This window comes from Lithohypha guttulata (assembly GCF_036872675.1).
Source record: "Lithohypha guttulata strain CCFEE 5908 chromosome Unknown scaffold_3, whole genome shotgun sequence".
Classification (NCBI taxonomy): Eukaryota; Fungi; Ascomycota; class Eurotiomycetes; order Chaetothyriales; family Trichomeriaceae; genus Lithohypha; species Lithohypha guttulata.
In genome coordinates this window covers 3,667,405-3,686,923 of record NW_027042752.1, presented here as the reverse complement: position 1 = coordinate 3,686,923, position 19,519 = coordinate 3,667,405, and the positions used below count along the sequence as shown (strand labels likewise).

The window sequence follows — 19,519 nt, the reverse complement described above, 5'->3', positions numbered from 1 at the left end:
GAGTCATGAGGCCTGAGGAACCTTGTGATAATTTTCTTCTGCTGATATGCATGAAATTAGACGGAGCGAATGGTATGATTTCTTTGAGCGTCACGAAACGGTTGTCATGTGCAAGATACCCTATTTTGATGATGTGCAAAATTAACGGATGATGATGGTTTCTAGATCACGATCTAGACGGAAGCGAGGTTATGATGTTTTATCAATGTCTTTCATGCCTCAAGAGCCGATGAGGTCTACAAATACAAAATATGTACAGTCAATGTATTTACCAGAATAAACCTGCTAAACTCCACATTCCTGCTCACTTCCATTCCAGTCCAAACCCGCCTGGTTGTAGACCATCCCTTTCTGCTACCACATTGTTCACCCAAATGAAGCTGCACATCAACAGAAAAGGCGTGTCTGTAACGAGACAAACAATTTTTCATGAAAGTTTTGCAGAGCCTTTCCATCAGTTCGTGTCAAATGAGGCCGTTGTGGTGTGTGCTGGCATAGAGCCCCACCATTCGCCGAGAAAGAGCAACTGGCCAATCAAATGGCTCAAAGTTCGGCAAAGCTTCACCTCCACCAATAATCGTCATACAGCAGGGCAAGCTCCCTGTCCAGCTCAAACAGCCATGCACACGAAGTGAAGTGTAGGCCTTCTTCAAGAACCCTCCATCTTGCGTCAGTGACACGTATAGTGCTTTGTCAGGCTGGTTGCACAGTTTCTGGACAAAGCAATTTGGCATACACAACGACTCTATTCCAGCACTGTTCAAGCTCATCCTCACCTGCAACGATGAAGTCCATTCAGCTCCTGTCAGCACGAGCGAGTGCTAGAGTTCTCAGATCGACAACTCGTCTCTCAGTCAGACCCATAGCCGCATTCTCAGTCCCCCAGAAACACTCATCACTTTCTGGGAGGATACCTTCCAAACGAGCATTCTCAACATATCCTTCGTCGAGAATAAGCATACTGCCAGATTCGTCAGATCCAGAGCCTCCAAAGACACAGGACTCGAGCACGAGCATCAAACAAGCTGCGGATATTAACGAGGCTGAGTACAACGAGATCGCGGATCAGTATATGAACACACTGCAGCTAGTACTGGAAGAGACAGCCGACAATGATGCACAGAGAGGATTGGAGGTTGAATATAGTGTGAGTCCAGTTCCACTGACTACGTTCAATCCAAACTAATCAAGTGACACAGGCCGGTGTCTTGACACTTACACATCCTCAGAAAGGCACATATGTGATCAACAAGCAACCACCCAACAAACAGATCTGGCTTTCCTCTCCCGAATCCGGTCCCAAACGTTTCGACTGGGTGTTGGCAACAACAACCTCTCACGACGCCATGAACAGCAAGCAAGACACCGAGGGCTCGAGCGGCGCAATGGGCGACGACGGGCAACTAGGTGGTGGAAAATGGATCTACCTCAGAGATGGAACTGGATTAAGTGATCTGATCAAAGAAGAGCTTGATATCGTGGTAGCGAAACCTGATGAGACAGATGCGACACCTGGTCGAGAAGGTCCAGGTAAGAGTGGTGGTGGAGATGTAGAAGGCTAGGGACCTGGTACTATCCACCAAGTTGGAGGGGTGAGCGCGGAAGCCACGGCACACCACAACGAGGGTCGCAGATTAAGTTGGGCAAGTCAGGACCCCGAATTCTAGAGGCCTACCTGGATTCTAGCAAGGAACCGAGCATACCTTCCAGTCTACACATCTACGAGCTAGATACCTGGATCTGGAGGCGTGCAAAGTGCATTAATGGCTCATTGTGATAATAGCACGCCACTATCGCACCACAATTACAAGATACAGCATGAGTTATGGAGAGCTCTTACCACAGAACGAAACTGCATGAACAAATTCCAAGTATGGTACGTGTTCTTCCCCTCTTGCTTGTCAAGTATTCAAGTACTGCTAGTGTGACGTTCCTCACAGTGAGTGCTCTCGCTTTCCCACCTTCGCTACACCTTATCTCTCAGTTTTCTTTGCCAACATCGAGCCATCAAACTCCTCCTTTAAGACTACCAGTCACCAGCGACTACGGTTGCCTCATTTCTTACCTGTCATGTCGGCAGGAGGTCGACAGGAGCCAAAGACCCAGCATGGAAACACACCCTGTTCTTTATGTTCCACCACTACTGTCTTGATATGATGTCGTCCATCCATAGCAGTATCCTCAGAGACATCCACCAAGTGCTTGGCATTCAATCCCGTCGCTGATTGTCGCATCTTGACTATGTTAGCTACAACCCTCGTCCTGTCTTTCATACTAACGTTTGCGACATTCATGTCGGTGGTGGCATCCGTGGCCGAGTCACCAACCGAGGTTGTTGTTTAAATGACCTGTATCTGCTTGTTGAAGCTGGTCTTTCATCGATGCTCCGAGGCTGGTGGCCGCAAGAAAGAGGGGAAGAAGAAAGCTCACGGACTTCATGTCGAGGTGCGTTAGGGTGGGTTGCTTGTGTGGTTTGATGGCAGGTGTGAGAGGTCCCAGTTGAAGGTATCGAGCTGACGGGCCTTAATATATGAGTACAATCGGAGGTAAGATCATATTCAGGACCATTTTCTCGCTTACGATATTTGGATTGATATGACAGATTCTCGGCAGAGTCCTACGGAAGCGGGCACTAACGAAGCTGCAACGAATCGTACCGTGGGTACAAGCCAGTACGACTATCTCAAAGCTCGAAGCAAATCAACTCGTGCGACAAGACTAGAATCAAGATGACAAACCCGCACATTATACCTCGAATAGCTGCCTTTGGTCGGAGATAAACAACCGACTCGGAATCCTATAACGTGGTTCCGCAAGCCAATGGATTGCAATGCCAGTAGAGAGACTGTACGAGGTACTAATATCCGAGAAAGCATGCTCATTGTCATTAAGTGCAACGGCAGGGCTGCCGACACCATGGAACCAAAAGAGGTGTGGTCTATAAACTCGATTGGTGTCTGAGCTGACGGCCTGTGTTTCCCAAGTTCAATCCAGAACAGCACCATCTACAACTTCTTGCAGCATTCAACGCAACCTTTCCACACAGTCAACCGAAACCATGCTAACACACAGCAGAACGTTCACCATTGTGGACTTGCTAGTGTACACCATGTTCAGTATCATTGCTAGCGCTAGCGCAACGATCCTTCATCTTTACAGCGCAGACATTTGCGACACCATTGGTGTAGCCTTCTTCAATGTTACCACCACCGCATGTTACTGTCACGGCTCAGGAGACACTTACTTTCAGTTCTTTTCCGCCGAACTCCTCTTTGACGACCATGTTACTGAGGAAGGGTATCCTCCGCAACAAGACAGACCGATATTGTATACCTCCAACGATGAATCCCCGTCCTGCGGTCAGCCTTTCGACGCCTATACGTATAAGAAAATTCCAGTCAAGACAGCTGCCACTCCTCTCTCAAGCCTAGACTGCTGGTATGGAGGCTCGGACTCGGTTGAGACGAAGATAAGGGGCGCGACAATTGGTCGGCCTTTGGCATCTGCAGAATCTTCTGGCCAAACAACAGACGCAACACAACTGCCTAGAATAGAGCCCGACGCTGCCTTCTTCCAAGAGGCGGGGGTGCACTATTACATCGACATCCATAACATGGACAAGATTTCAGCTCGGAGGCAGATTGGCCAGGATACTGAACGAAGATTAGGTTTCATGCTAAGCAACTACGACCATGTGAGATATGGAACATTCGATGCTATGGCTCTTTGATGCATCGGCATCTGCGGACAGATATGAGTTCTCGACGAATGTTTGCTGTAGCACAATGAAAGCAGTGGTCACTGACAGGCTTTCCGTGGCTCGCATAATGTGTCCTCGACTTGATCCCAAGCACAGTTCCGACATATTTCTGCATCGGGCTAATGCCTTAGCATCCTGTTGAGCAAACAAGGCAGGCTTCGCACTACCTCACGATATAACATCTGTCAGGTCGTGTCACGGTACACCGGCTTGCGACAGGTTGTAGGATACAGAGTCCTGATTGCTGTGGTATTGGGCACACAGTGGTGGATCAAAGCCTGCCTGACGACCAGGAGCGACTCCGAGAGTCATTTGCTACATGAGCTAGCTACTAGCATCGGTAATACACCACACTCCGTTCCTGCGAAAGTATAGAACCCTGGATACTTTCGTGACTCCTTGCTCCCAATCTATACATATACACAAGTTCCTTCAACATCGCCAATATGCGGATGCTCAGAAACCTGTATCACGACGTGGGATCAAGTGGCGGCCGAAGACTTTATTCTAGGATGCTGGAATCAGTGAAGACACATCATGAGTGAATGACCGTGCATATCAAAGCCTAATATTGAGCTTCGTCATCTTGATCGTACCATCGTCTCAACCGCATAGTTCCCCCTGTGCTCCACGTGATCTGTAGCTATGTGCTGAAACCTGAGCCATCATCGTAGATAATTACCATCTGAGAAGAAATCTGGGACAAAGCCGGCTCCATCGCCATAAATAATCTCCGCCACTTCCCTATCTCTTGGGTCTGCCATGAACAATTCTGGTGCACCGTATCCGTCGGAGTCGAATCAATAATAGCCCTCGTCACTCATATCCTCCCAATCGTCCTCGTCTGTGCCATCTGATGTTGGTTCGTGTTTGACTTCGTTGGCAGACTCTGGCTTGTTGATTGGATTGGTGTCTGATAATGGTAGACGTCCTTTCTGCTTTTTCGTGTCTTCAAGTTTGATGTCTTTGTCAGGCATGACTTCTGTTTCACCTTCCGGGACATTGTCGTGAGCCTGGCTCATACGTGTGGACTTGTTTGAGTCAGAGGTGGTGGTTTCGTAGTGTCGTGGGCGGAAGTAGATGAATCCTCGATTTTGACCTTGGCTCCTTGTCCTTTCTTTCCTCGTCTTCTCCTTCGCTTGGGCTTTTTGTTGCTATCTGGTGGTGAGATCAATGAGTCCTCATCTTCGTTTTCAGGGAGGTTCGCGCCTCCATCACTAGCAGGTCGTCTGGCTAATTCCGTACCAGTCTTGTTGCTCATGACTTTTGACTTCTTGCGTTGAGATTCACGAGTGTCAGCATCACCCATCTCTGAGAGTCTTCTGGCTCGGCTTTTGCTGACTAAATTGAGTGAACTGGTAGGTTTCAGGCTTGTGACCATGGTGTTTTCCGACCACTGATGCTGCAGTTATTCGGTGATTTGTTTGATTGACCAGAAGTTGAAAGTGTATCCTCGGCGGAACTCAATTTCGCACTGGCCATTTACTCACAACAAACAATTTCCGCCCTCGTATATGTGACTTATGTGTACAGACCAGGTATTCCTTCAATCAGGTCATGTAAGCGCGATCGAGTCGCCTGAATGCTCTGGTGAATTTTGTGTTCTGCTCCTGCCTCATACCATGCTGTCAAGCCGACAAAATGGTGTCAATGCTTGGCATTGAACCGAATTCAAACCTTAACCTCTTTCTCGTCAGCACTAATGGAAATCCTTCCGGAAGCTGGATGGAATGGACCTGGATGACATTGATTTCGCTCCGACCAATGCACTTTTCTTCCTTGCCGACCAGACAAGCACCCCGAATACTATCGCGATGCGATATGCTGTTATTTGAGGACTGACACATGGCTGAGTCCATCCGCGCACTCTGACGTGACAAGAGGTCGTGTTTGATCCCAGGGCGACCAGACTTACCTCAACACGGGTACATTGCACCACTTGTCCAAGAATTGTTCGTTCAGACATCGCTTTGCTGACTCAATGGTTGAGCCAAGCTTCCAGCTTACCTCGCTTGGCATAACTCAAGCATCTCTGCGATCTAATGGTCTCCTCGTATCATTGACTTTGACGTGTCTGCATCGACCTGGCTCGACCGTGCCCGAAGCGAAAGGTTCTTTCGATAAAATCCCGACGAGACAATCCACCGTGGAAGGGTGGATGACCGTTAAGCGAAACGCATGCCTCGTCCTGGGGACTTCTGATCAGACACACTACAAGAAGCAGCTTCCACGGTCTCGCTAATCAACTACAGTTAATATGGAAAAGGATATTTATAGAAAGTCCCTTCGAGTCCGTTATACAGTGATTTGTCTGTTATGTGAAACTGCTATCGTCTAGATAGACTGAATCACGATGCTGTCGTTGTCACCAGCTTTCCCACTCTACTACGTCTGCACAATCTGTGCCTTACTAACCTTGACACAAGCCTTGACATGTCCATCTGGAGTTTATGCTACTATCGCACGGGAGCTTTCTGCATACGAACCTGCAGTATCTTATTGCTACTCAAAATTTCCTCTTTCGACTGTGTCTGTAACACTTACGGCATCGCCCACGGAGCAGATTGTGACTATCGCTACTGAAACGATCATAGCCATGGCCGGTACTTCAACAATAACGTAACTGCAACACTTACCATCTGAGTACCTAGAAACCTTACTGACCTCAACTTAGGATTACTGCGTCACCCACAACACGTATCGCGACCGATTTTACAGAGACGGCAAGTGTGATCGTAGAAACACTTACCCTCTATGACGCAGAATACTCTATCAGCACTGTCTACTATAGCACTGTGACAGTCTACACTCGTGCCATCAAGAAACGACAGACTGCTGCTCGTACCGCATCGACAACTACCACTTCCACTACCACCACCACAACTCGAACTACGAAGACGACGACAGGATCGTCAAGCACGACTACTACAGGCAGGACTACCACTACGACGACACGATCGACCGCCACGACCACGTCTAGCAAAGCTTCGACCGCCACGCCCACCAGTACTAGCAAAACGACCAGCTCGGCGATCACCACGACTACAAGCAAGACTTCCTCTACCACATCTCTCAACGCCAAACAGTCCATATTTAGCAGCCTCTTATCACAGGCTAATGCTGTCGTTGGTACCGTCTGCACTTGTCTGAACCTGCCACAACAAACCATCACATTCACAGATCGCCCGTCTCTCGCAGTCAGTGTAACAGCTAAATCAACAATCACAATCGCGTCAATTGCCGCGACGTAAGTATCAGAAGTTATAGAACCTTTCAAGGCGCTGACATAGTTGCAGAACTGTCACACCCACGGTAAACACAACTGTATACACGGTCTCGACCACTAGCGTCACCAAAACCATAACGCTAACCACAGTATCTATCTACTCCACGGTGTCGTTAGTCACGACCGTTACAGTGGCTCCAACCTGCAGACCGTAAGTACTCCATCCCCAGCACAAAAAGCTCATAACGAGAATACATTGTCCTGTTATAGAGAGACCACTGACCATGCTGCGAGTTGTCTAAAATCTTTCGCCTCCTTCCTGGAATGTTTTCACTGACGAAGATCTTTCAATAGTGCCCTCCCACCTTGTGATCCATCGATCGGCTGCTACGACACCCGCTACGATGACACGGGCTTCCCTGTGGGCCAGAATGTAGGATGTCTGGGATGCTTGCCTCGTAGCTCCACATGCGGAGGTCAGGTTGTCTGTATATTGGGAGCAACCTCCATATCATGCGAGTATGATTCGGATTGTAATGTTCTTCAATTCCCAACGATTTGCGCATTCAATCCGGAATCAGGCCAAGACGTTTGTGCGGCACAGACTGATACTACCGGGGTTGTTTGCGTTGCCAGAACACGGCCGGAGATGCTATTCAAGAGGGCTGAGGAGGCAGCCATAGCTGGAAGATACATGAGGTCCAACAGAGGCATGGGAAGGACTTCGAGATGAGAATGAGTTTTGTGTTCACCAAAGCATTTTCAGTACACTCTAAAGGCGGTCGTCAAAACAATGAGGTCTCATCGTGCCTTCATGGCATTGTTGTAGCTATCACATTAGGCTCTGCTAGTAGTCACAACTAATGCTTAGGACTCCGATCTTCCAAGCGGCGACCACCTGTTGTCCTTCAAGGAAGGTTTGACGAAGCCTACATCATTGCTGCAACTACCTTCAGTTCCTATGTTTTGTGTATCTGTGATATCAGGATCTCTTGTCAAGTAACATGCAAAAACGACTCAACCCCTGAAGTGATCAGTGTGAGCAGGTCCTCCTGCTGCGTTTGCAGTTCGTGCGACGCTCATCAGCAACCGGGAAGATGGAGCTGGAAGCTGACACCTCGAAGATGACCTTCTGTGCATACCAATGACTAACGACTTGCCATATCCCAGTCGTCTGGAAAGCAACCTTTCCGTTCCAAGCATCCTGGCTGTTGACTGAGACCTTGCCAAAGATCGTGCGGGTTCTGGAAAGGAGAGATTTCTCCGGTCTTGTCCAGGCCACACAGGGGCAAGCCAAATCCTCTTGGACAAGACGTGTCTTGCTTGATGGATACTTGTTTCGCTTGGCGGCCGTCCGTCAGTATTTTCTAACGACTTCTTAGAAGATGAGCACAGGCGACACTATACCACCACCTCGATGGCAATTTAAGACAGAGAGGGAGAGCAAGCCTCGTACTGGCAGTGCATAGGTCGAAGAGATATACTTTTATCCTAGAGCAAACGGATTTATTTCGATCGAGCTGAAGGAGAATCACAACTTTCGTGACCAGAGATGTTCGGATCCCTGGTCTGGGTATAGTTTCGCTCTACTTCTACGGAAGGCCAGCCTAACGAATAACATACGACTACCAGTCACAAAGGGACTGCTTTGTATTTACAATACAGCCTGTTCCTGCGCCACGCAATTCATCGAGGGTGAAAAGCTCACAGACGATTTGCAGAAACTCCAGCATCTACCAGCATCCGGAAACAATGAGGCAGTGAAGGTGATGGATGTGCCAGACACTGCTCGACCAGCCTGCAACATGACTCCAAGTTGTTGCAGTCTGAATTGCACCCACTCCGGCTTTCGTCCGACACAGAGTAGAATGCCAACAAGTCCCAATATCACTACATGCGAGTAAAGCCGACGTTTGCACATCACTACTCTACCTGAATGGTTGTCGGCCTTGAAAGTCTGCACGACCGGGTGAGACAAATCAAAGTCGAAGTGGATCGAATCAAAAGGGAAATGTCTGAGCAAAATAGGGGCATTGGTGACCCAAGCCCTCTCACACGTAAGAAGCAGAGGAGGATAAAGAAGTTACGCAAGGATATCGCCGAAACAGAAAAGATTTATCCCGATCCACGAAACGCCCGAGCGACCAAATCCACCACTATCGAAAGCTCAATGGCGAATGCTACGAGCAGACAGAACACGGAAACGGGTCATGGTGATGATAGAACACTGGCGGTACGCATACGTGAGGCTGGCAGGCTACTATTAGCCGGAGAGCTTGAGGATTTCGAAGGTGAAGATCCGTTACTCAGAATGGTGTGTGGCTACCACGCTGAAGGTACGATGCAAGCAGAAGACAAAGACCGTAAGCAAACAGACCAGGAGGCTGGGGAAGACAAGGACGGCAATAGCACCGGTGACCAGAACGCGAATGTACCACCTCAAAGGGAGTTCACCCGCCTAGATCACGGGAAGATCACTACGGCACGAGACAAAGGCTGGTAACGCCAGCTCAAGGCTGTACACTAACGACAGGGTCACTGTGCAAATTATGAGTTGTGGTGTCCTGAATGAGCACATCTCTGTACACACATCCTCATCTTCTCGTTGTCTAGCTCGATGGCGACGCGGAGAGCTATGCTAAGGTCAGTGCTTTAGCGTCGAAAAGGGGCACCACACATGATTCGCTGACAAAACTAGCCTGCTGAAAGACTCACTTCACCGAATCCAGGTAGGCAGGAACTAGAGTTGGGAGGCAGAGTCACGACATCTCGTAGATATTGATTTGTGGTGAAGGACGTACCGTCAGAGAACAAATTCTTCAGTACATGGTTTTTGCCTCCAGGATGCTCGTGATACTCACTGCAGTCCTTTTGTCCATTTTCTAGCAAGCTCGATGTTATCCTGCGATCGGTCTGGCAGTGTCACTGATGCCTATAGGTACGCTGATGAGCAGTTCTCTTTCGCTATGATCGTAGGTTGATCGGTAGCGACATCTGTGAAGAGCCACAATGCCTAATAGTCAACCAAGATGACCAACGAGCACAAGCAAATCATCTTCAATTTGGAGGAGCTCACATGAAGACGCGGAAGGTGTCGAAGACTTCGATCGACATGCTTTTAGACATGGTTGAGGAGATGCAGTCAACCTCATGCCGTCTATCTCTGTCCTCGACATCACAGATGATGGGACGTACTATACATAGCCTACGACTTTTTTGCCTGCTTCCGTGAGTCGGGCGAGCCGTTAAACCGAATGTGTTCCCATCTGACTCACTCGATATTTTCGTAAAGTCATTTGTCCACTCCATGAAATAGATATTCCTTTTTCAGCTCTTCTTCAATGTCCTCGTCTCTAGTCCCTGTGACATCCTTGAATACAGCTCTAGCCTGCTCACTAACCTGCTTGAGGTTCAGACTGTCTATAGCCAGTCAAGCCAGCATCTCATCTTCGAAAAGCTTCTGAGTAACTGTGTTGATGCGGCGCATCTCATATGCTCTTATATCGAGCAACTTGAATGTATCCACAAGAATCGCTCATCAGTGTCCAGTCCTTTCTTGATGTTGAGAGCGGTGACATCTAAATAAACATAATCTGAGATGTCGAGTGTTGCTGGGGGTGCATATGCACGCTCTAAGGTGATATACATCGCGAAACTGAGAAGGAGATGCACATTGCTGCACAGATCGAGAGTCATTGCATTGTAAGTCTGTCCGAGTGAACGATAAATCCAATATCCAAACGATGTAATCAGTCGAGTCGAGTTCTCCTCGTAACACGTGTTACACGGATCGATCGCCGAGTTCCTCGATCCTCGTTGTACTGAATTGGGTCAAGGAAGTCAAGCATACTGTAGTTGTCTCAGTGGAAGACACGAGAATAGCTGCGAAAGACGATGATCGCAAGACAGTAGAGGAAGATTCAATTTGCTGTTGTGCAGGACGAATTCAAAGGCTTGGGAGCGAGTGAAAGGTAAGTGAGATTGAAAATCGTATGAGCGGCAACCCGTAATTCTGATTTAGCATGCGAGGTCTCATTGCCACTTACTATTCGGCTTGATCAAACCCACCAATACTGTATTCAAGCTCTTAAAGCCGTCTGTACATCACTCTCAACTCGATGTCGTGCCTAGAAGACTGTTCCATCAGAGATAATGCCTATGGGTGGACCCTTGGTGTTCGGTCTGGAGACTTGTGCAATCTCTCGTCCACCCTACGGAGATGTTAGTTCTGAGACTTGAGTAGACGGATTACTCACCTTCCAAGTCCCAGCTTCGAGCATCTGAGCTAGACTCAACTTATCGCTTCCCGAAAGTCCCAAGCCATTGTTCACGGCGGACAAGAGTTCATCTAGAAAACCTACAGTGACAGCTCGCCATTCAACAACCACATCGTCACTCGGCTCGAAGGTTGGTACCACTTCCGTCGCGTCATCAGGCATAATCCTGTGCCATGTTCTCAGACCTCTAGCCGTGTCCGCTTCCTTCAATGTCAACAAACCAGTATCTACCAGCAATCCACCATTGCGATACTCTGGAAGTCCTGTCTGCAATTCTGCACCTGCAAACTGCATATTCAATAACTTCGTCATTGGTACCATGATGCTGTAGCATAGCCATTGTGTTAATTTGTGAAATGGCACAATGTTCTCCCAAGTACCGGGTCCGGGCATTGTCGAACATGGCCAAGCGTCTCCTAACGATTTACCATTAATGCTCGTCCTCGTCGTTGGCCAGATACTGCTCAAGCCATCCATAAGGACTTCCCACAATATTGGCAATGGCACTACTGGGACAGCAGCAGCCACAGTATCAGGATGTGAGATCAGGTAGTCTACCATATTTCCTGGCCGTGCATCCCTGCCAAACATAGCCACTTGACCTCGTAGTGCAACAGCCAGCCGTGAGAGAAGCGCTGCTCGACCATCCAGACCAGACATTGGGTTTGCCTCGGATACTTGCATGCCTTTCGCCAAATGTTCGGTCGTCAATTTTTGCAACGCTGCAGCGTCGACTTGATGTGGATTAGCAGGGTTACTCGAAAAGATGCCGGTCTTGAACATTTCTAAAGATGCAACGGCCAGGCCTTCTGATCGAGCATAGGATTTGCCATTCTCTTTGGATGTGTAAGTCCATTTCGTGCCAGCACCAGCATCGAGCAACACAGAGACTACAAAGAGATCGACCAGACGCTTCGTTCGTTCCGTTTGATCGAGCGATGACGGCCATGATTGAAGTAGCTGAGTTATGCGTGGTCGACCACCAACCTCGAAATGTTGCCATCGACCATGAGGTGGTATTGAACTATAATCAGGTGCAAAATCACGCTGAACGACGTTAGCATGAAGCAGAGTCTATGAGGCACCAGACTGACCTTTATGATAGAGACAACATAATCTGCAGTATCCTGAAACTTGGTCATATCAACATCAAAATGATTCAGCTGATCTCGCTTGGCCTTGTCTAGCACGATCGTCGATCTTCCTCTGACTGCATAGATGCTTCTTAGATACTGTGCAGGATTCTTGATCGGATCAGGTGCTGGTGGTATGTCAATTTCGGGTATCGAATTGGCCATTGTGCTATGTAGAGAGCTGGTTGTGATCAGACTTGGTGATTTCAGAGAATAGTCTGATAACTTGTCTGTAGGTTTTGTACGATGTCTAGCTTGGAGATTGTAGACTGCATTACCATGCGACTGAGTTTGATGGGTTTGTGCCCTGGCATCCCTCTTTCTAAATAATCCCATTGTGTCGCATATGACCTGTCACACCAGAGCCGACGTAAGTCGGCGGATAAACTAGGCCCAACTGAGTTGAGAAAGTGGACGCCCACATGCAGATCAAATCGCACACGCAGAAGAAGATATGCTTTAACGATCGACGCAGGTGATCAAGACAGTTCACTTCAATTTCTAACGAAGGACAATGGTGGGATGAAACGAAGTGAGTGAGAGACTGGGCAGGTATGGACGAGAGTAAGCTGAACCGTCGTGCCTTCCTTCTTCAGAATTAGGACGAGCATGATTTTAGTTTCTTTACAACTTCAGATTGACTTTCTTTTCTAGCCCGTGAAGCCAAAAGCGGCTTTTTCACCAGCCGAATAACGCTGGGGTCCTGGATAGTCGTGCACAAAAGCGGAACACATTGTCCGGGCAGAAAAGGGTCCAGTAGCAAACCGTTTTTGGTCACGACTAAGTTTACACCTTTCCCAAGCCGCTGTCCACCCGCTGCAACGATATGATGTTCGTCTCTCTTGTGCTTTCGACTAGATAATGTTACGCTACTCATCGGCTCAAACTACTGTAGACGCGTGCGGATACCAGTAGTGCACCAGCAACAATATATGGAATGCGACCCCTGATAACGGTACTATGGAATCTCCATCGAGCTACTAGTCGTAGTCCGTGTCACCGAGGTTTACCACTAATGACACGCTTCTCCAGCTTTGCAACGTCTCCGGCGTGGCTGCTCAACACAAGGACTTGCGCCATCTCGGTTGCGGCAGAAAGGCAATGCAACTTCACCTACAGTTGTGTGATTAGTCAAGGTCATATAGACAGGCTGACATTCCACTGACAGCATCGTTCTTTTGTGGATTGGAAAGCGAGATCAATGTATTGAAATCATTCTTGAGACGATCAGGCAGTGACATGGACTTCCTTACTTCGCGTCGGGAACCCTGGTTCTGGCAGTGCATATGCACTGCAGGGCAGGGCGATTGGCTTGGTGGTCAATTCTGCGTATACCGCGTGTCTAGATAAAACCTCGTAGGATTTGCAATTGAGGGAAGAGCATCACACGAGTCAAGAAATGCTCCGCAGACATGCAACAGGATTTTGTAGCTTTGTCTAGCTGTGAAAGCTTGATATCTCTTTCATCAAACAATACTTCGGCACACGACATTGGTAGTGAGCGCAATCGGTCAAGATTTGTCATATCCGAGTCGTTGCACAAGATTTGTTGGCCACGCCCAGCACAGATGCAGCGTTTGAATCAAATGTCTAACGGTAAAGAATATGCTTGCAAGAGGTCCTAGAAGAGACCAGTACGATCAGTAAAGCGTGCATGGTCGGACGAGACTATCTTCAATGGTGAACGAGGATTCACATCAACTCAGTCACGTGACGAAGACGGAGTTTGGCTGGGAAGCCGACCGCACAGCCACATCTTGCGAGCGTTAATCCAGGGCAGTGTGGCTTATGGCTCCATCCTTTTCGTTTGTGAACATGCGACTTTCCGGTCTGTACAATCATGCTGTCGTTTGTCTTGAGCCACAACGACGATAGCTCGTATGAAAACGAGTAATTTGCGTCTATAGTATACCGACGACTTCATGAATGTACGATGAATGACCTCAACGGCCTGGACTGGTCTTCCAAACCAGCCACAGGCCACAAGCCAGGGCAGGGGAACTATTCCGCCTTTTCTTCCCTGAAGCCAGGTCCGACTCCGCCAGTCTCAGGTCGAGCGTCACCTTTGGCGAGCAACGCTCCGCAGCCGTCGCTTCCCAAGAGCCCTGCACCTTCTAACGACAGCTTCGCAAACCTTGTGGCATTCTCCAGCAGCAGCGACAACAAGAATCTGTCCCTCCAAGAGCAGCAGAAGCTGCGAGAGCAGAGCAAGCTACAGCAACTTGTGGGACAGAGGCAGCAGTTGCAGAACCAGTGGGCTGGCAACGATGCTGTATGGAACAATCTCGGTAGTGGGAGGAGCACACCGGCCCTACAGAACACGAATGGTACACCTCTATCCGCTCACCAGAAGGTTGAGGGAGACGATGACCTATTTGCTGCCTTCAACGGGCCGACCACGAGCAACCCCAAGTACACTCCTTCGGCTGCACACTCACAATCGAACCCCGAGGAGGATGATCCATTCGGCCTGATACAGCTCGCGTCGCGGGAGGCCGTCAATCCAGCATTGAACCAGTCTCCGGTGGCTGACGACGATGATATCCTTGGAGACTTGGGCAAGCCTATACAAGAAAGAGCACCTCCAAGAAGAGAGCCGGTCAGACGACAACCTAGTCCTGAGCCTCAATCAACAACCGATCATCCTCAAGACAAAGCTGTGGCAGAGCTAGTGGATATGGGCTTTCCTGTCGGCAAGGCTAGAAGAGCATTGGAAGCCACGGATACCGGACTCAACGTGCAGGCTGCTGTTGGACTTTTGCTCAATCAGGCGCACGAAGAAGCAAAGCAGAAATCGAGAGGGCGCAACCCAGCTCGGTCGCAGGAAAGATTCGAAGAGCAAGATATAGCTAGATCGCGACACAGAGCAGACCCAGACGACCATCGCTCAGCCACTACTCAAAGGGACCTTTCGGCCACACTGTCCACCGATCCTGCGAAAGCTGCTCAAGATTTCGGTACTGCTTTCATCAAGTCAGCTGGCTCTTTCTGGAAGCAAGCACAAAAGCAGGTTCAGCAAGTGGTAAAGGACTTGAACTCCGACACCGAGTCTGGTGCTAGCACACCTAAATGGATGCAAGAGCCAGCTGCTCCACAAAGATCTAGGGCGGATGAACGTGGGCGGCAGCAAGAAAAGCCAAACCTAAGGAAACAGCAATTAAATGTCACCGACGAAGCGCTCATGCTCGATTCGCAGCGACCTACTCCTCCCCCTCGAGCACCGCCACGTTCAAGACCTGATCACAGGTCTGGCGCAGACTTTGACTCTCCGCGAGACCATTCACCCGCAATGCCTTCACGACTGAGGGACTCTCACAGTCCACAGCCTGTTTTCGCACAGCCACAGCAAGACCCATTGGCTAGCATGATGCGACCCAAAGCTCAGCAAGCACCAAGATCAGCACGCGACATGCTTAGCAGGCAAGTAGCGGAAGACCAAGCTTCGCAAGCATACGTCTCCTCGGCTCGTAGGCGGAAACCACAAGCTCCAGCACCTTCGTCTCAAGACAATGCTGAATTACTTGATGATTCCTCTTCTTGGCCGTCACAAAATTTACCAGCAAGACAAGTCACAAGATCAGCACCACCTCGACAACAATCAAAACTGCCAGTCAAGCCTGCAACGCCAATTCAAACACGTCCTCCTCCGCCTTCCCGTACAATTCCGCAAATTAGTCCGATCGCCCTCAAGGCTTCACACACCGCTCGTGCCCAAGGAAACGACTACTTCAAACGAGGTGACTATTCTTCCGCCCACGAATCATACAGTACATCGCTACGGCATATCCCTACTTCGCATCCTCTACAGATTGTCCTTTTGACCAACCACTCCCTCACAGCTCTGCGGACAGGTCAACCAAAAGTGGCTATCTCGGATGCAGACCAGGCGATCACACTTATCGGGCCATCGAAGGGCGAAGCAGAAAATATCGACATCATGAACGATGATGGCAAGACCATTGCGAAACCAATGCGCGAATATTATGGCAAGGCACTCATGCGAAAGGCCGAAGCACTAGAAAGTCTCGAAAAGTGGTCCGAAGCTGCAACAGTTTGGAGAATATGTGTCGAGGATGGCCATGGAGGTGCAGCGGCAATTCAAGGACGTGCTCGAGCTGAAAAAGCTGCTGCTCCCAAGGCTGCCACTTCAGCTCCTGCGCGACGGCCCCCAACCCGTGCCGCTCCAAGAACTGCACCTGTATCTACCAAACCTGCCGCTGCTGTATCTGCGTTACGTGCGCAGAATCAAGCTGCTGAGAAGCTGGACGATGAGAAATTTGCATTAGCAGATGTCGTTGCAGCTCGCATTACTGGCTGGAAAGGTGGTAAAGAAGGCAACCTGCGAGCCCTACTTGCAAGTCTAGATACTGTCCTCTGGGAAGGCGCGGGCTGGAAGAAGATTGGTATGGCTGATCTGGTTCTGCCGAACAAAGTCAAGATCCACTACATGAAAGGAATTGGGAAATGTCATCCTGATAAAGTAAGCGATATTGAGAGGTGATACGTGTAATATGCTAACGACGTTGACAGATTCCAACGGACGCGACGACTGAGCAGAGGATGATTGCTGCTGCTGTCTTTAGCACATTGAACGAGGCGTGGGATAAATTCAGGACAGAGAACAATTTATGACATGCTAGATGAATATAGCTTTTAATCAAATTTGAGCGTTTCTACAGCATAGCGTTGTGCTATCCATTTTACAACTTCAGGAAATCGACTCAACGAACTGTACCGATCTAGAATTTCACCAGTTATGCTGACGGTTCAGCTTCCAAGCTGGGTTAAGAGTCGTATCTATTCAACGGGCTTGTGTTGTTCGTGAGGCTAGTCACCTCACCTCCTCTGCAACCTCCATACCGCAAATCGTAGAGGCTCGAAACCTTGTTCCATCGTATATGAACGCTGAAGATTTCTCTTTCCGTTTGACTCCTCAAATCTACACTGCTGCCTCACCAAATGCGGTGACAAGGATCCTAGCTTAGACCTCTTCAACCGGCAATCTTCTTGTTACTCTTCTTGCCCTTCGTCTTATTCCTGGCTTTGGCCTGTCTAGCCAACATCTGCTCCTTCACTCTCTTCGCCCTGACTCTCCACGCCGTCCATCGATCACTCCTGTCAAACTCCTTGACCCTGACGCCTTTCCTCTCCGCAGCCCTACCAATCTCGTAGTTTGTGATGCCGTGTCCACCTCGTCTTAACGCGTTGGATGGGTCGAATGCCCTCAATGCACCTGTTTGCGCTGCTGCTTGTGGCGGGACAGGGAGTGTTTTCAGCGAGTTGTTCACATCGGAGACAGCAACGTGCGCTTCGAGGAAGGAGGAGTCTTCAACAGCTTGTGCTGCGGGTGATAGAGGTGTTTCTTTCATAGGAGTTGCGTACATTCCTAATCTGCGACGAGTGGGCGCATTGTGTGGAGTAGGTAGTTTCGAGGCTGGACCGTCCTTGGCGAGTGCGACGCCGATATATCGTCGTTTGGGATGGAGGGCTGGATTGCGGTAGTATCGGACGTAGCCGTATTCGGTGCTGTAGATGGTGTGGTCTTTGCCCATGCCCACGTTTTCGCCGGGAAACCAGTTTGTGCCTGTGTTGGAAGAGTGTTAGAGATGGAATCTTGTCCTTTGTTCGCTTGTATGGTCGACGATGCAGGGACGAGTTACATAGGAGTATAAAACATACCTCTCTGCTTGAAGATGATGTTCCCTGGTATCACGTATTGACTTGCTGTCTTCTTCGCACCCAAGCGTCGACCAGCCGAGTCACCTGGTCCATTTGCTCGACCTTGAGCTGCATGAGAGGCATGACGGGTGATGACCAATTGTGGTTGTCGCGGTTTGGTTGCATGGCGTGAGCAGAGCGCTAGGTTGTTTAGAGCTGTTGCCAGAGAGGTAAGAGATGCCTCTCGAGAAGCTATCCTGGGTTGTAGCATTCTGTGATGAAGGGTTTGATGATTACAGCAAGCTCATGTCGTTGGTAGGAGGTCACTGTCGACCTCGATCAACTTCTTAGCGCAATTTGCGGAGATGCGAGGAGGCTTTAATTGCCTGAGGCATATACACTAAACCGACCATGCAATAGGTTTCGACATATGGTTATTCCAGGTCAGTCTACCTTACGTTCGCCAATAACTTCTGAAGTCGTCCTTGTCGCTGCGAGGACACTCACCGAAACCTCGCCATGTATCTTCTTTGGATTGTCAGCGTCCTTGTTGTGGCTGCCTCAGCACAATTCCAATTCTTTGACCAGTTCTTCCATCAAGGTGGTCAGCAGCAACAGCAAGAGAAACAAAACGTGGCCAGTGACTCTTCCTGGTTTCAGCAGAATTGGCAGCAAGGTAACGTGGCCTCATTTTATTCAATGCGACGTTATACTCATACTCGATAGCCACATGTTCGAATTACCTCTGTCCAGACACTCTAGCCTGCGTCCACTTCCCACATCATTGTCCTTGTCCGTTCTCAAACGTCGAAGACAAAGTTGAGCTGGCTGAAGGCATCGCGGTCTGTGCAAGCAAGGGTGGCTGGAAAGAAGGCGAAACAGTCAGGAAGATTGAGCTGGCACGAAAAGGACTGATCTGAAAAGAGCCTAAGTGCGGAAGGGCCTCATATGGCATGAATTTATACAAACAGTACATCTGCTGATCCTCAAGAACGAAACAGCCTGGACTGTTTGGCGTGCTCGACAGGTTCCCCAATAGTTTTCTGAGCGCAACCCAGAAGAAGGCTATCATATCTGGTCCGCGTGCCCTACCAATCCGACGAGCGTGGGCAAGATGCGTCTCACCACTGCCAGACTGCTCAGACTCCTTCGTTCTTAACCTCAGTGTCACCAAAGGGCCTGTACAGAAGCAGTACCTCTATACAATGACTTATGGTGGAATACCCAGCAAGGTCAAGCACTGAACAAGTGACCCGAGAGCTAAGAAGAGAGATTTCTATCCTAGTATGAGACGTTATATCTCCAGATCCGACTGAAAGAGAAGCATGGTCCTGAAAGAAAACAGGAGTAAAATGGTCAAGAAGCACTGGATTGAATGAATGCGCGACCACGAGAACACCACTCTTAGTTCGACAAGGACAGAATACGCTGCAAGTGTTTCAAGGGAAAGCTTGTCGAAACAGGA

The 19,519-nt window shown here is 49.1% G+C and overlaps 7 protein-coding genes across 7 annotated transcripts; 4 read left to right on the top strand and 3 right to left on the bottom strand.

The window, feature by feature from the left end:
* Positions 1 to 784: 784 nt before the first annotated feature.
* Positions 785 to 1,562, top strand: YFH1 (Mitochondrial matrix iron chaperone; the record flags this gene model as incomplete). The annotated part of the gene is made up of 2 exons (XM_064899481.1): positions 785 to 1,147; positions 1,200 to 1,562. 2 exons carry the CDS (start codon positions 785 to 787, stop codon positions 1,560 to 1,562), a joined length of 726 nt encoding a protein of 241 aa, XP_064755438.1.
* A 1,547-nt stretch (positions 1,563 to 3,109) lies between these two features.
* LTR64_005138 (uncharacterized protein) lies at positions 3,110 to 3,730 on the top strand (the record flags this gene model as incomplete). Its single annotated transcript, XM_064899480.1, has 1 exon — positions 3,110 to 3,730. The coding sequence occupies one exon, from the start codon at positions 3,110 to 3,112 to the stop codon at positions 3,728 to 3,730; it is 621 nt and encodes a 206-aa protein (XP_064755437.1).
* An 830-nt stretch (positions 3,731 to 4,560) lies between these two features.
* On the bottom strand, positions 4,561 to 4,737 carry LTR64_005137 (uncharacterized protein; the record flags this gene model as incomplete). The annotated part of the gene is made up of 1 exon (XM_064899479.1): positions 4,561 to 4,737. The coding sequence occupies one exon, from the start codon at positions 4,735 to 4,737 to the stop codon at positions 4,561 to 4,563; it is 177 nt and encodes a 58-aa protein (XP_064755436.1).
* Positions 4,738 to 8,997: 4,260 nt separating this feature from the next.
* Positions 8,998 to 9,489, top strand: LTR64_005136 (uncharacterized protein; the record flags this gene model as incomplete). Its single annotated transcript, XM_064899478.1, has 1 exon — positions 8,998 to 9,489. The coding sequence occupies one exon, from the start codon at positions 8,998 to 9,000 to the stop codon at positions 9,487 to 9,489; it is 492 nt and encodes a 163-aa protein (XP_064755435.1).
* A 1,624-nt stretch (positions 9,490 to 11,113) lies between these two features.
* LTR64_005135 (uncharacterized protein) lies at positions 11,114 to 12,561 on the bottom strand (the record flags this gene model as incomplete). Its single annotated transcript, XM_064899477.1, has 3 exons — positions 11,114 to 11,197; positions 11,243 to 12,310; positions 12,358 to 12,561. 3 exons carry the CDS (start codon positions 12,559 to 12,561, stop codon positions 11,114 to 11,116), a joined length of 1,356 nt encoding a protein of 451 aa, XP_064755434.1.
* Positions 12,562 to 14,329: 1,768 nt separating this feature from the next.
* On the top strand, positions 14,330 to 17,028 carry SWA2 (auxilin-like clathrin-binding protein required for normal clathrin function; the record flags this gene model as incomplete). The annotated part of the gene is made up of 2 exons (XM_064899476.1): positions 14,330 to 16,876; positions 16,927 to 17,028. The coding sequence occupies 2 exons, from the start codon at positions 14,330 to 14,332 to the stop codon at positions 17,026 to 17,028; spliced, it is 2,649 nt and encodes an 882-aa protein (XP_064755433.1).
* Positions 17,029 to 17,387: 359 nt separating this feature from the next.
* On the bottom strand, positions 17,388 to 18,325 carry MRPL2 (54S ribosomal protein L2 mitochondrial; the record flags this gene model as incomplete). Its single annotated transcript, XM_064899475.1, has 2 exons — positions 17,388 to 17,980; positions 18,076 to 18,325. The coding sequence occupies 2 exons, from the start codon at positions 18,323 to 18,325 to the stop codon at positions 17,388 to 17,390; spliced, it is 843 nt and encodes a 280-aa protein (XP_064755432.1).
* Positions 18,326 to 19,519: the final 1,194 nt, after the last annotated feature.